Source organism: Pungitius pungitius, chromosome 12 (genome assembly GCF_949316345.1).
Source record: "Pungitius pungitius chromosome 12, fPunPun2.1, whole genome shotgun sequence".
NCBI classification, from domain to species: domain Eukaryota; kingdom Metazoa; phylum Chordata; class Actinopteri; order Perciformes; family Gasterosteidae; genus Pungitius; species Pungitius pungitius.
The window spans coordinates 16758766-16772022 of record NC_084911.1 but is presented as its reverse complement, the minus strand read 5'-3'; the positions used below and the strand labels follow the sequence as shown (position 1 = coordinate 16772022).

Genomic DNA, 13257 nt, shown 5'->3' with positions numbered 1-13257 from the left:
ACGAGTCTTCATAAGTTTTAATGTGGTGTCAGAGAATGATGTTGTTCACCAGTAACGTGTTTGAGTTTAGATTCATAACTTCACGTTTAAATGTAACTTATTGTCTGTGTCTGCAGAACGCAGCTTGTTATTGTATTATTGTGCATTAAAACTAACAATGTTTTAATTAAAGGCCATGAGGAGACCGTCCTCGAGACTCTAAACCGGCAGCAGAACTTCAGCTTCAAAGAAACTCTGAAGCTCTGAATTATAATAATAATAAATAAAACAATTCCACATATGAATTATTGTATAGTTCTCTTTAAGGACCACTACACTGATTATCAGCCTCTTGATGTTTGAGTAACAAGCCAAACGGTAGGTGTATCTATTATCCCCAACTCCACTCAATGTTTTGGGTATTCCAGACAGAAAGCCCATTTAGACACTATGTGTGTGCGTGTGTGTGTGTGTGTGTGTGTGTGTGTGTGTGCGTGTGTGTGTACAACGGCCCTTCTTCCATTCTGGGAGGCAAGGTGCGTCAGAGCGTGAAGGCTAGCTGTCGGCCCCAATTACATTCAGTTGTTGCCTATTCTGTGTGTGTGCATGAGTGTGTTTGTGCGCAGGGGTTCTGCCTCTGTGTTTGTCTCAGTGCTTTAAAACCAAATGAAGGAATATCTCGTTTTTCCTATTCTGTCCTTTCTGCCTTTTAATCACACACACATCCCACATCTTTCTCCTCATTGCACAAAATGCATGATTGCGGTCAGCTAAACACACACACACACACACACACGATTACACTCTGGACACCTCAAATTTCCTCTTGTAACCCCTATGTATTCGTATGAGTACACTGGTTGAGAAGAAGATAAAGGAAGCGTAAAATTTTTTTTTACATTGCATCCTTGAAACATACAGTGTAAGTGCGCCCCCTTGTGTTTTAGAGCTGCAGCAGCGAACGAGGATATGGGTCAATGAGCATTACACTCCCTCACTCACCACTAGTGGATGCTCTGTTCATGAGGTTTTTCCTAGTAAAACTGTGTTAAGTTAACCATTGATTGAGCAGCTTGTTCTTCTTGGAATTTTGTATTTATTTAAACAAACATGGACTCAACCAGACCATGGTTTTGAACACCAAGACATAAAGTTAATTTAACCAAGAGGTTTTCTTTAACAAGTAGCTTGCAGCTAACGGGGCTAACAGCACAAACTGTAGCAAAAGCACAGACAAAGTTAACATCTATTCCCATTACATCTTTGCTGCTGTATTAATTATGTGAATAATAAATCTAGCGCCTTGAAGCAAAATAGCTTAGTCTTATTTTAACTAGCGCTGGGCAAGTTAACGCGTTTGTTACTGGGTTAAGGGATTAATCAATTAACGGGACAATTACTTTATTGACGTTTGCGACGGTTCTTCATCATGCGTCTCAACTAAGGAGAACATTTGGGTGGCGGGACTAAGAATGCTTCAACGCTCACATGAACAGGAACAAAAAATAACTGCAGGGTACAGAGAAAGATAGCAAACTCTTAAGTGAACATTTCAAAATTGAAAAGACAAGTTGATAAAACCAAAGTAATGTTTAACCTGCATCAATGAAAGTCTTTTTTTTCCCTTTTTTTGACTGAGGTTCTCCAAAGGGGATCCAGAACAAACATGGACTTCAAAGTCTCTGCACAGTAAATCCCTGCTGTGTCCTCAGTGCTGGACCACTTTACTCTTAACAGGGACACCTGCTGCGAAAGATTTCATAGACAGACTGCTTCCCCCTGATGAAGAAACTTGTTTCTGCCAGTTCCTTTTGGATGTGTAAATGTCAACTTGCTGATGCTTGGAAAGGGCCTGTTATAATGTAACCTATTTCCCTAAGCCCTCCTGTTATAATGGTAGGGCAAACACTGTTAAAAGCGTCGGCAAACCAAATTTTATCGCACTTGTGTTCATATAGGAGAGCATTTCTCAAATAAGAGAGAACTACTACACCTACACTACTACTATACACTACTTTTTGAATTTATTGATAAATTTAGTGCATAATAATATGATTATTCCTGTTTCTTGAGGAATAAGAAGGACTCAACATTTATTTGCAAAAAGAACCTGGTAAAGATTTTCTATCGCGCACATGTCTGGTAGAAATGGAGAAGCTAAGTCTACGGTAAAGATGGCTTTCACAGATTGCCGGGTCAAGCGGCGCCACCACAGTTGGCAGAGCTCTCACACCACTTCCTCAGCCTTGTCACGCTCACTAAGCTGTCATCTCGCTCTGTGGGCACATACTAGTGTCCACTTTCCATGAAGCATTTGTCATTAATTATGTGTGTGTGTCTGTATACATATATATCGACCAAAATGTGTACTGGCAGTAGTCGAGCTGAGAAGGTGTAGTTCTTTTCTACAGAGGTTACTGGAAAAGGAATGTTGATAGACTAGTGCTTGATTTGAAGAAGTAAACTAAAACAATCATCAAGCATTATTTATTCATCACATCATTTGCAATCACTTAACAACTGCAAGGGAAGGTGTGTTTCTCCATCGGTGACCGTCCTGTTTGGACCGCTACGCTATGGGGAAAGTCCATCTGGGACAAACGTTTTATTGATCCGTTTCAGTTCTATGTACAATATTGCTACTGCACTCGCTCTGTGTGTCACGCTGTGGGGCTTCAATCAGGTAATAACAGATTTAGACACTAGGAAGAGTTAAACTACTTTGCTGCATCATCATATATATATATATATATATATATATATATATATATATATATATATATATATATATATATATATGATGATGCCCAAGAGAGTCGTGAGAATTGCATTTTCTAGACTTGAAATCGGATTGAGTATATTTTCTTTAACCAAGCTAGTCTGCTAAACTTGTTGTTGCTTGTGCTGTTTTTAAGTGAAACTTGACTGCTACTGCTTTAAAGGTTACAGTTTCTTGTTTTAAGCTAACTAGACTGCCAGTTGTTGTTGTCCACTGATTAGGGTGTCAACGTGCTTGCTGCTTTGCATTTGGACGAGTTTCGGCTGAGGGCAATCAACCTGTTGTTTACTAACGACGGGGGAGTGGTCAGCGCAGCCGTAGCCGACTTCCACTAACGAGGGAGTATTTAACTGGAAACTAGGTGAAGCGTTAGCGAAGACCCTCAGCACGAAGACAAGCAGAACAAAGACAACTAAGGAGTCTTTCGTGGAGTCTTCGGGGCGACTGAGCGTGGCGCCTCACATACTCATTCGTAACTATGTGTTTTATCACTACACCTGTTAGAATTTCTGCCCGCAGATACTACCGCCCCCGGCCTAGATCAATTCTTTGTCGTAATCCCTCCTCCTTTACCTACCCCGCCCGCTCCATACATGTCCAGCACCTTGTCACAGGAGGACTCTGGAACTGCCAGTCAGCTACTCGCAAGGCAGACTTCATCTCCGGCTTTGCTATCCAGCAGTCGCTTGACTTCCTCGCCCTCACTGAGACATGGATCACACCGGAAAACATCCACCCCAGCTGCTCTCTCCTCTGCCTTCTCCTTTAGCCACACACCCAGACCCACTGGCAGGGGTGGCGGGACAGGTTTACTCATTTCACCCAAATGGACCTTCTCCCCGTACCCCATACCTTCCCCCACCCCACTCTCTTTTGAATTCCATGCTGTAACCATTACTCACCCGGTTAAATTAAACATTGTTGTCCTCTACCGTCCACCAGGCTCCTTGGGCCACTTTCTGGAAGAATTGGATATTGTCCTGTCAAACTTCCCTGAAATGGCCCTCAGCTCATCCTCCTAGGTGACTTCAACATCCCGACAGAGAAGTCATCTGACCTCATACTCCTACTTGCTTCATTTGCACTGACACTCAACCCCTCCCCTCCGACTCACAAAGCTGGCAATCACCTTGACTACATCTTCACTAGGAACTGCACTACAACTAACCTCACTTTAACTCCGCTGCATGTCTCTGATCACTACTTTGTCTCATACTCCCTTCCGCTCTCACCAACTAACGACCCCGCCCCATCAATCGACTCTATACCGGTCCGCCGTAACATTCGCTCACTCTCCCCCCCCTCCCTGGCCTCCTCCGTTATATCAGCTCTCCCGCAACCGACTCTTTTGCACTTTTGCATCCGAACGTTGCCGCAGAGACTCTCCTAACAACTCTGTCGTCCTCTCTCGACTCGCTGTGTCCGCTTAAGACTCGACGGGCTGGCAGATCCCCTCCAGCTCCGTGGCTGACTGAACCGGTGCGTGCTACGAGAGCCACTCTGCGAGCATCTGAAAGGAAATGGCGAAAATACAAACAACTTGATGACCTGCTTGCGTTTCAGTCACTTCTGTCATCTTTTTCTCCCTCCATTTCCGCTGCAAAAAGTGCATTCTACCAATCCAGAATTGAGTCCTCATTTTCCAACCCCAAAAAACTATTTTCCATCTTCACTAACCTCCTCGAACCCCCCAGTCCTCCTCCCCCCTCCACCCTTCTCCCAGGAGACTTTGTCACCTACTTTACCAGAAAAATAGATGACATACGCTCCTCCTTCTCCAACCCACCTCCTTCTAGTTATATCGCACAGACCTCGCCCCAATCACCCTCACTACCCTGTTTCACACCCCTGTCCCCTGACAAAGTCCTTACCTTAATAACCTCTGCCCGTCCCACCACCTGCCCACTTGACCCCATCCCATCCCATATCCTACAGTCGATCGCCCCTGATCTTCTTCCCTTCCTCACATGTCTCATTAACAATGCTTTGTTATCTGGCTGTTTCCCCAACACCTTGAAGGAAGCAAGAGTTAAGCCACTTCTGAAGAAACCCACCCTCAACCCTTCGGAAGTAAACAACTACAGACCCGTATCCCTCCTTCCCTTCCTGTCCAAAACAATTGAACGAGCCATCTTCAACCAACTCTCCTCCTACCTCCATAGTAACAACCTCCTAGACCCCCACCAGTCAGGCTTCAAGGCGGGCCATTCCACAGAGACTGTTCTCCTCGCTGTCACGGAACAACGCTGCTAGAGGCGCCTCGCTCTCCTCCGTGCTCATCCTACTGGACCTTTCTGCAGCATTCGACACAGTAAACCACCAGATCCTTATTGCCGCCCTTTAGGAACTTGGTGTCACAGGATCCGTGCTGTCTCTTCTCTCATCCTACCTTGACGGTCGCACCTACCGGGTAACTTGGGGGGGATCAGTGTCGGAACCTTGTCCGCTTACAACTGGGGTTCCTCAGGGCTCCGTCCTGGGTCCCCTCCTCTTCTCAATTTACACCAAATCCCTTGGCTCCGTCATTCGCTCGCACGGTTTTTCCTATCACAGCTATGCCGACGACACCCAACTAATTCTCTCCTTCCCCGACTCAAACACTCAGGTGGCGGCACGGATGTCTGCATGTCTGACTGACATCTCCCAGTGGATGTCCGCTCATCACCTGAAGATCAACCCCGACAAGACCGAACTACTTTTCTTCCCTGGAAGAACCTCGCCCACCCAGGACCTGACCGTTAACTTCGGCAACTCCGCGTTAACGCCCACTCCGAGTGCCAGGAACCTCAGCGTGACACTTGACTCCCAACTCTCCCTGACTGCCAACATCACAGCGACGACCCGATCCTGTAGATACACGCTCTACAACATCAGGAGAATACGTCCCCTTCTCACTCAGAAGGCGGCACAGGTACTGATTCAGGCGCTTGTCATCTCCCGCCTTGACTACTGCAACTCTCTGCTGGCGGGTCTCCCAGGTACCGCCATACGACCACTGCAGCTCATCCAGAATGCAGCAGCTCGACTGGTCTTCAACCTTCCAAAATACTCCCACACCACACCGCTTCTCTGTTCACTTCATTGGTTACCAGTAGCTGCCCGGATCCAGTTCAAAACATTGGTACTGACGTACCATGCTGTGAATGGATCGGGACCAGTCTACATCCAGGACATGGTGAAACCCTACATCCCAACCCGCACACTCCGATCTGCATCTGCCAAGATACTTGTTCCTCCCTCACTGAGAGAAAAGCACTCAACGAGATCGCAACTCTTTGCTGTCCTGGCTCCGAGATGGTCGAATGAGCTCTCCGATGACATCAGGACTGCAGAGAGCCTCTACATCTTCCGTCGAAAACTCAAGACACACCTCTTTAGACTCTACCTTGACTAAAACACTAGCAAACCGTAGCACTAACACATTATAGCACTTAAATTGTACTTATAATGGCACTTTTCTATAACATGTTTTGTAACTGCTTATTTGACGAAAAATGTACTTTCTTGTTACTTGTTTTCTGAGTTTGTATCCAGGTGGAAATGCACTTATTGTACGTCGCTTTGGATAAAAGCGTCAGCTAAATGACATGTAATGTAATGTAATGCATTTGAAGAGGAACCACTGTTGGTTTTAAGTGGGTAAGAGAGAAGGAAGTGGTTTCGCTTCTGATGTTTGTTCTGTTTGACATTCATTCCTCTTTATTTTCTTGCAATACCTACAAGATGTGTGAATGAGAAGCAAACCATAACGCAGCACTATCTCTCTGTATCAATACCCCTCCAAATCTCCCTCAATTTATCTAGAAGCTGTTAGGAAGTTGTCGTTTTTACTAATGCCAACCGATGCGCATTCTGCTCACCGGGCAGCCTTATGGCTGCACACGACTCCCACTGTGTGGAATGGGTTGAAAATGTAAACCATGAGTTAAAAATGCAATGGAGTTTTTTTCTTTCACCTTCCACCCTACTTCCACCCGTCTAATTCCACGCTGTGACAGTAACTCACCCGGTAAAATTACATATTATTATTATTATAGGATTTATTGAAGGGCTATTTAGTGAATAGGCAACAATGTGTTATCTTCAATGGCTCCCTTTCAAAAATTGAGAGACTTCAGTGTGGAATTCCTCAGGGAAGCTGCCTTGGACCTTTCTCTACTCAATTTTTTTAAATGACAGATATGTATTAAAAAATGATGCAAAGGGGATTTATGCTGATGACACCACTATGTACAGCGGGTGAAATAAGTATTGAACGCATCACCATTTCTCTCAGTAATCCAAAGGAGCTATTGACATAAAATTTTCACCAGATGTTGGTAACAACCCAAGTAATACATACCAAGAAACCAAAAAGAAGAAGTTTAGAAATAAAGTTACGTGTAATAATGTGTAATTACACAGGGAAGGATTGAACACATGAAGAAAGGGAGTTGTAAAAAGGTATGGAAAGGACAACAGCTCAAAACTATCAATAATTAAAAAGCAATCCAGACCAGAGGTTACCGATATGCGTGTTTGCAGGATCATGCTCCTCTCAGAAAGCAGCATGTTGAAGCAGATCTTGGCCATAGCTTTCTCCGTAGCAGATCAACTCTAACTTTAGGTTCTTGGACCTCACACGCCTACTCACACCGTGCCACACCCCTCTGTTGGACTTTCCGTTAAGAGGCAGTCAGCTACAGATGTGTGACGCTCTCCTTTTCTGTCTAAGAGACAGAAATGACGAAAATAAAGAGGAGGGACTGAGCAGTGAGTTATTTTGTGCGTCGTGGTTTTGACTTCACTTTTCTGTCGTCTGCTCTGTCACTAAGGAGCGTTTCAGCCATGGAGTTCATACAGCAGAGAAACCTTCACTATTCGGCCATTGGTAAGACCCATAGTAAATTAAAATGAAACTATTAGGTTAACTATTAGGAATATTGATTTTCATTTAATGCACTTTTACTTGCGAATACGCGAATTATGAAGGGAATCCAAAACACAACACGGCATTGTAATTCTGCACCTTTCAGCTTGCTGAATTTAATGAGCCTAATTGTTTTTGTCCTTTTGTATCTACAGTGTATTTTCTCTTGACCACAACCTCAGCTGCTGAAGGTCAGTTTGTTCAACGGTGTGATGAATAAAATGTGAGAGTTTTCAGTTAACGTTCTTTGTAAATAACTGAAGACTTGTTTGTTACGTTGTGGCTTATGTTTCTGATATGCTGCATCATGCTATTAGGTTTGAATTGTGAAATGTTGCTTTCAGAACTATAACATCATTTAAAAACGTTTTTCTTTAAATATTTTCCATGTTAAACATGTTAGGAAACAAAGGAATAGTCATTCTCGTTGAATGTTGGAGGAGAAGACTGACATCCCACCCTTGACAAGAAACAACAACAAAAAGTATTAACATTGTGTTCTTGTTTTCAGTGAGCCTCCCAAAGGCCAGCATCTCCATGAGTCCTGTTGGTGAGGTCCCATGGGGTCAGGACGCCTCCATCACTTGTTCCATCTCAACTCAGCATTTAGGTGGAACATTCACTCTGCAACAGACCTCAGGCTCATCCAAAAAGACCGAAACATCAAGTACCAACTCTGCTACCTTCACAATCTCAGAAGTGAACTTTGGAGATGAGGGATTGTACCAGTGTCAGTATCAGACAAACGTTTCAGGTCGAGACTTCAGCTCCCCCATAAGTGACTCTGTCAGACTCTCTGTTACTGGTAAGAATCATTGATTGATGAATAGAATAATGTTACAAAACAAAACGTAGGTTTTGTAAAGGTCTACTATATAGGTGTAGGTTTGGTAAGTCATTAATAACTTGAAAACTATTTGGTGCAATAGTACTCCTTCTGTTTTTTTGTCCATTAGTCAACATGTCATTTCATCAGATGGATACCTTTATTCAAACTGAGGATATTGTTGCTTTATTTTCCATTAAAATCTATTGTTACATTTGTACACATTATTGTTGTGCATTAGTATGTCTTCATTGTGGAAATCTGTCGTCCCTTTTGTACTCAGTGCCGCTGCAGCAGCCCAACATCTCCCTGACGTCTCCTAACAAAGGGCTGGTTTGGGGCCCTGAAGGTGCAGAGGTCACCAGGGGTTACAGCTTTGTCTTCACCTGCTCCATTTCCTCTTATTATCCCGGAGGTGTTTTCTTTCTCGTGTCGTCGGGCTCCGGCCTCAACAACACCAAACCAGCAGTCAACCACTCAGCCTCCTTTGACTTCCCGTTGGCCGAGTATGAGCACCTGGGGAACTACGTCTGTGTGTACGAAGTCACACTGTCTGCACGGAGATTCACTTCCAACAAGACACCATCGATTACTGTCACCATCAAAAGTGAGTGAAGGATTTAATGTAAACACTTTTTAATATTTTAGGAACACCAGCTGAGGGATGCTGGCCACTATTATTTGCTTCCTCTATGGACCCATGGTTAAGATACAAGGAAGGGGTTGGTCATTTGATCCTAATTGGTAATCAAACTGATTCAGAGAACCGGGTCTCCAATGCTAAACAAATACTTGTGAGGCCTCTGAATAAGAGAGTGAAGTAGGCAGAGAGGGAGGAAGTTGTTTTTTTATTAAGAATAGCTGGTGTGAGAGTACAGATAAGGGAAGTCAGAGGAGACACATCAGCGAGCAATAAAGGCGGGACGGAAAGTAGGAGAACAAGGAAATGTGGTCTGAGAAGTAAGAAGGAGACATAAGATCATGTAACAATAATAATATGTGGAGCTGTTATGTCATTGCTGCCACTATCATCACAATTTTAATTACTTAAAATGTTGTTATATCAAAAACAACATTCTAACTAATATATACATTTTAAACCATATCATAATTTCCACATGATGATATACAGTAGTGCAGGTTCACCTCGTGTTTTTTATTGTTGTAAATTGAAAATGGATCCATATCATGAATCCATATAGGATGAATGAATCGGTTTGATACATGCTTTAGTTTTTTTGTCTGTATATTTTGGCAATTATTATTATTATTTGAGATGTTTAAAAAAATGATGTTGCTAGAAGTAGTAAGTTACACCAAGTTTTGGATTTTTACAAAATATCTGACATTGCAAGCAGCTACACACAACAAACACATAGACAATGAGGAACTTACAGACACTGTCTGCTCTTACATTCGCAAATGCACGGATGATATGACCCACACAAAGACCATCGTCAATCGGGCTAACAAGAAGCCATGGCTGACAGGAGCTGTCCATCGGCTGCTGAGGGCCAGAGACAAAGCCTTCAGAGCCGGGGATAGAACTGGCCTGAGAACAGCGAGAGCCAGCCTGTCCCGTGGCATTAGAAGAGCAAAACAGGACTACTCCAAAAAAATAACCAGCCAGACTACAAGCCTGCATCACAGACCTGCGACAACAACATCTCTCTGCTCAATAACCTCAACAGCTTCTTTGCACGGTTCGAAGCAACAAACCACACAAGCCCACAGAAAACTCCACCCCCCCCCCCAACGACCAGGCCCTGTGCCTGTCTGCCGCAAGTGTGAAGAGGGCACTCTCCTCCATCAACCCCCGAAAGGCAACAGGCCCCAATAAAATTCCAGGCCGTGTACTGAGGGACTGCGCAGAGGAGCTTACGGATTTCTTCCCGGATATCTTCAACACTTCTCTGAGGCAGGCTGCTGTTCCATCACATTTCAAGACCTCCATCATCATACCTGTGCCAAAGAACCCTGCTCCATCCTGCTTCAATGACTATCGCCCTGTGGCACTGACCCCCATCATAATGAAGTGCTTTGAACGGCTAGTCATGTCTCACATCAAGTCCATCCTCCCCCCCACCCTGGACCCCTTTCAGTTCGCATACCGGGCCAAACGTTCCACAGAGGACGCAATCTGCTCTGCTCTCCACCCGGCCCTCACCGACCTGAAAAAAGCTGACTCACATGTGAGAATGCTCTTCATTGACTTCAGTTCAGCTTTTAACACTATAATCCCACAACAACTCATCTGTAAACTAGACCGGCTGGGGCTCAACACCTCCCTTTGCAACTGGGTATTGGACTTTCTCAGTTACCGACCCCAAGCAGTACGAGTCGGCAACAGGCACAGGGGCCCCACAAGGCTGTGTGCTCAGTCCCCTGCTCTTCACCCTGCTGACTCACGACTGCACAACAACCCACAGCACCAATCACATGGTGAAGTTTGCAGACGACACAACTCTGGTGGGTCTCATCACCAAGAACGACGAGACCCACTACAGGAAGGAGGTCAACCTTTTGACCACGTGGTGCAGAGACAACAACCTCCTGCTGAATGTCAGCAAAACAAAGGAGATTGTGGTTGACTTCAGGAAAAGCCACAATGTACACCCACCACTGACCATCGATGGTGCTGCTGTGGAGCGAGTGAGCGGCACCAAATTCCTGGGGGTGCACATCAGCGAGGACCTCATATGGGCCACCAACTCTGCATCACTGGCGAAGAAAGCCCAGCGGCGCCTCTACTTCCTCCGCAAACTCAAGCGAGTGAAAGCTCCCACACAATCCTGAACAATTTCTACCGGGGCACCATTGAAAGCATCCTGACCAGCTGCATCACTGTGTGGGGCAGTAGCTGTACTGAACACAGCATGAAAGCACTGCAACGCATAGTGAACACAGCTGGTAGGATCATTGGCGCCCCACTCCCTTACCTGAAAGACACATACACCACCCGCCTCATCCGGAAAGCTACCTCGATTGCGAGTGACACCACCCACCCCGCACACAGTCTGTTCAGCCTCCTACCCTCTGGAAGAAGGTATAGGAGCCTTCGCTGCCATACCACCAGACTAAGGCAGCTTCCTACACCAAGCTGTCAGACAGCTAAATTCTCTCCCCTCACTCCCCCCAGCCATATCCGTCAGTCTGACACTGGGCTGAAATCCCCCCCACATCCCCTTAAATCACTCGGGACTCTGCCATCAAAACTGTTGCACTTGCACTTTTTATCACTTGCTGCTATCTATTTGTATAAAAATGTCTTGTCTTATCGGTTGTCTGTTGTTGTGCCTGTGCACTTTATATGTTTCACCGTATCAGTGTGGGAAACGTTTTTTCGATTACCTGTATGTCTGACATGCAGAAATTGACAAATAAAGCTACTTTTTTACTTTTTACTTTTACATTGCCCACACTGTTTAACAAACTTGAACACACCACCGTTGATATTCAACTGATTTCCCCATTTGTTGGTGCTGTCCACTGGGCTGAAGTAAGCTCAGAAGTGAGCTGTTCTCTCTGGTCTCTTACACCATGACCTCCTGCTTCCATGTTTTTCCTGCTTGGATGAAGAATCTTTTCCACCTGCAGAATGAAAAAGGGATTCAGGACTAACTGGTCCAGGTTTTTCTCTCCTAGTGTCTTTGTTGCCGCTGGTTTCCTCAGTCGCTGTCGTGGGTCCACTGCTGCTCCTGCTGGTCTTGGTGGGGGTCTGTCTGGTCTGCAAGAGAAAGAGACGAGCCGAGCAGCCTAATGACCTGGTCCAAACTCAATGTAGGTGCTCACCAGGACACACGGAACATCAAGTCCTTATTCACATGGACTGGTATTATTAGGGCATGTCATGATACTCTGTCTATTTCCTTTTGGTGCTGAAGAAGCAATCTCTGTATTTAACTTTATTCGCAAGATATGGTTACTATATTTATATTTAATAATATGTATGATGTAGAACTATTTATGTTCATGGAATATTTCCAAAACCTCTTGTGTTTCTGCTTGTGTTGCAGTGTCTGTCCGAGTCCACAACGATTATGAAAATAACACAAATGGGGACGATGAGGATGAGTATGAGAACGTTGATCCAGTGCACACTGAGAAACTCAGAGAGGAAGCAGGGAGGGTGGAAGAAGAGGAGTATGATGTGTATGGGGAGTCAGAGATTAATGAAGATGAAGGTCATCATTCTGACCAACAAGAAACCAGTGATGATGAAGCTGATTATGAAAATGTCACCCAGATATTGGTTGAAGAAACTGTGGATATTTATGGAGACGATGAGGATATTTATCAAAACTTTTGAGGTGTCTTAACTGTTGAATGATGCTGAAATACCTCAGGAGAATCTGGCTAGTAAATAATGATGTGTCACAGTGTATTCATACAGTTTCTAACAAAATCCTTGGCTTATTAGAACGGACAAGACACAACTTGCATTGGCCAATTCTCATAAGGTAATGAATTGCTTTTTGTCCAGCCAGTATTCTTGTGACCATTTTGCCTTTGGATAGCCTAAGAGGATCTTTTTTCTTTCTTCAGTTTGATTTCATATTGATTCTTCCATCCTCATTTCAGTTGCATGTACCAAAATCTTTACAAAACTACTCAAAGCCTAAAAAGGACCACATGACCCTATTTAGATACTTAGAGATTAAAATCACATACCAGAATATCAGAATTATAGATGTAATTTGTCTTAAAATAAAGGGAAAACCAAAGGTAAGAGAGAGTACACAAATTGAGCATTGGCATGAAGGC

The 13257-nt window shown here is 44.3% G+C and overlaps 1 protein-coding gene across 1 annotated transcript; it reads left to right on the top strand.

Annotated features, from left to right (window-relative positions):
• The first annotated feature begins 7585 nt into the window (after positions 1-7585).
• LOC119220285 (uncharacterized) lies at positions 7586-13257 on the top strand. Its single transcript, XM_062566221.1, has 5 exons — positions 7586-7628; positions 8365-8472; positions 8777-9100; positions 12139-12273; positions 12510-13257. Exons 1-5 carry the CDS (start codon positions 7586-7588, stop codon positions 12800-12802), a joined length of 903 nt encoding a protein of 300 aa, XP_062422205.1. The 3' UTR covers positions 12803-13257.

What these genes read in the sequence shown, in the direction of transcription:
- LOC119220285 (XM_062566221.1), top strand. Translation starts at nt 7,586, where the DNA reads ATGGAGTTCATACAGCAGAGAAACCTTCACTATTCGGCCATTG. An exon ending in CCTTCACTATTCGGCCATTG is followed by an intron (nt 7,629 to 8,364) that starts GTAAGACCCATA and finishes TCACAATCTCAG; the next exon opens with AAGTGAACTTTGGAGATGAG. An exon ending in GATTACTGTCACCATCAAAA is followed by an intron (nt 9,101 to 12,138) that starts GTGAGTGAAGGA and finishes TTTCTCTCCTAG; the next exon opens with TGTCTTTGTTGCCGCTGGTT.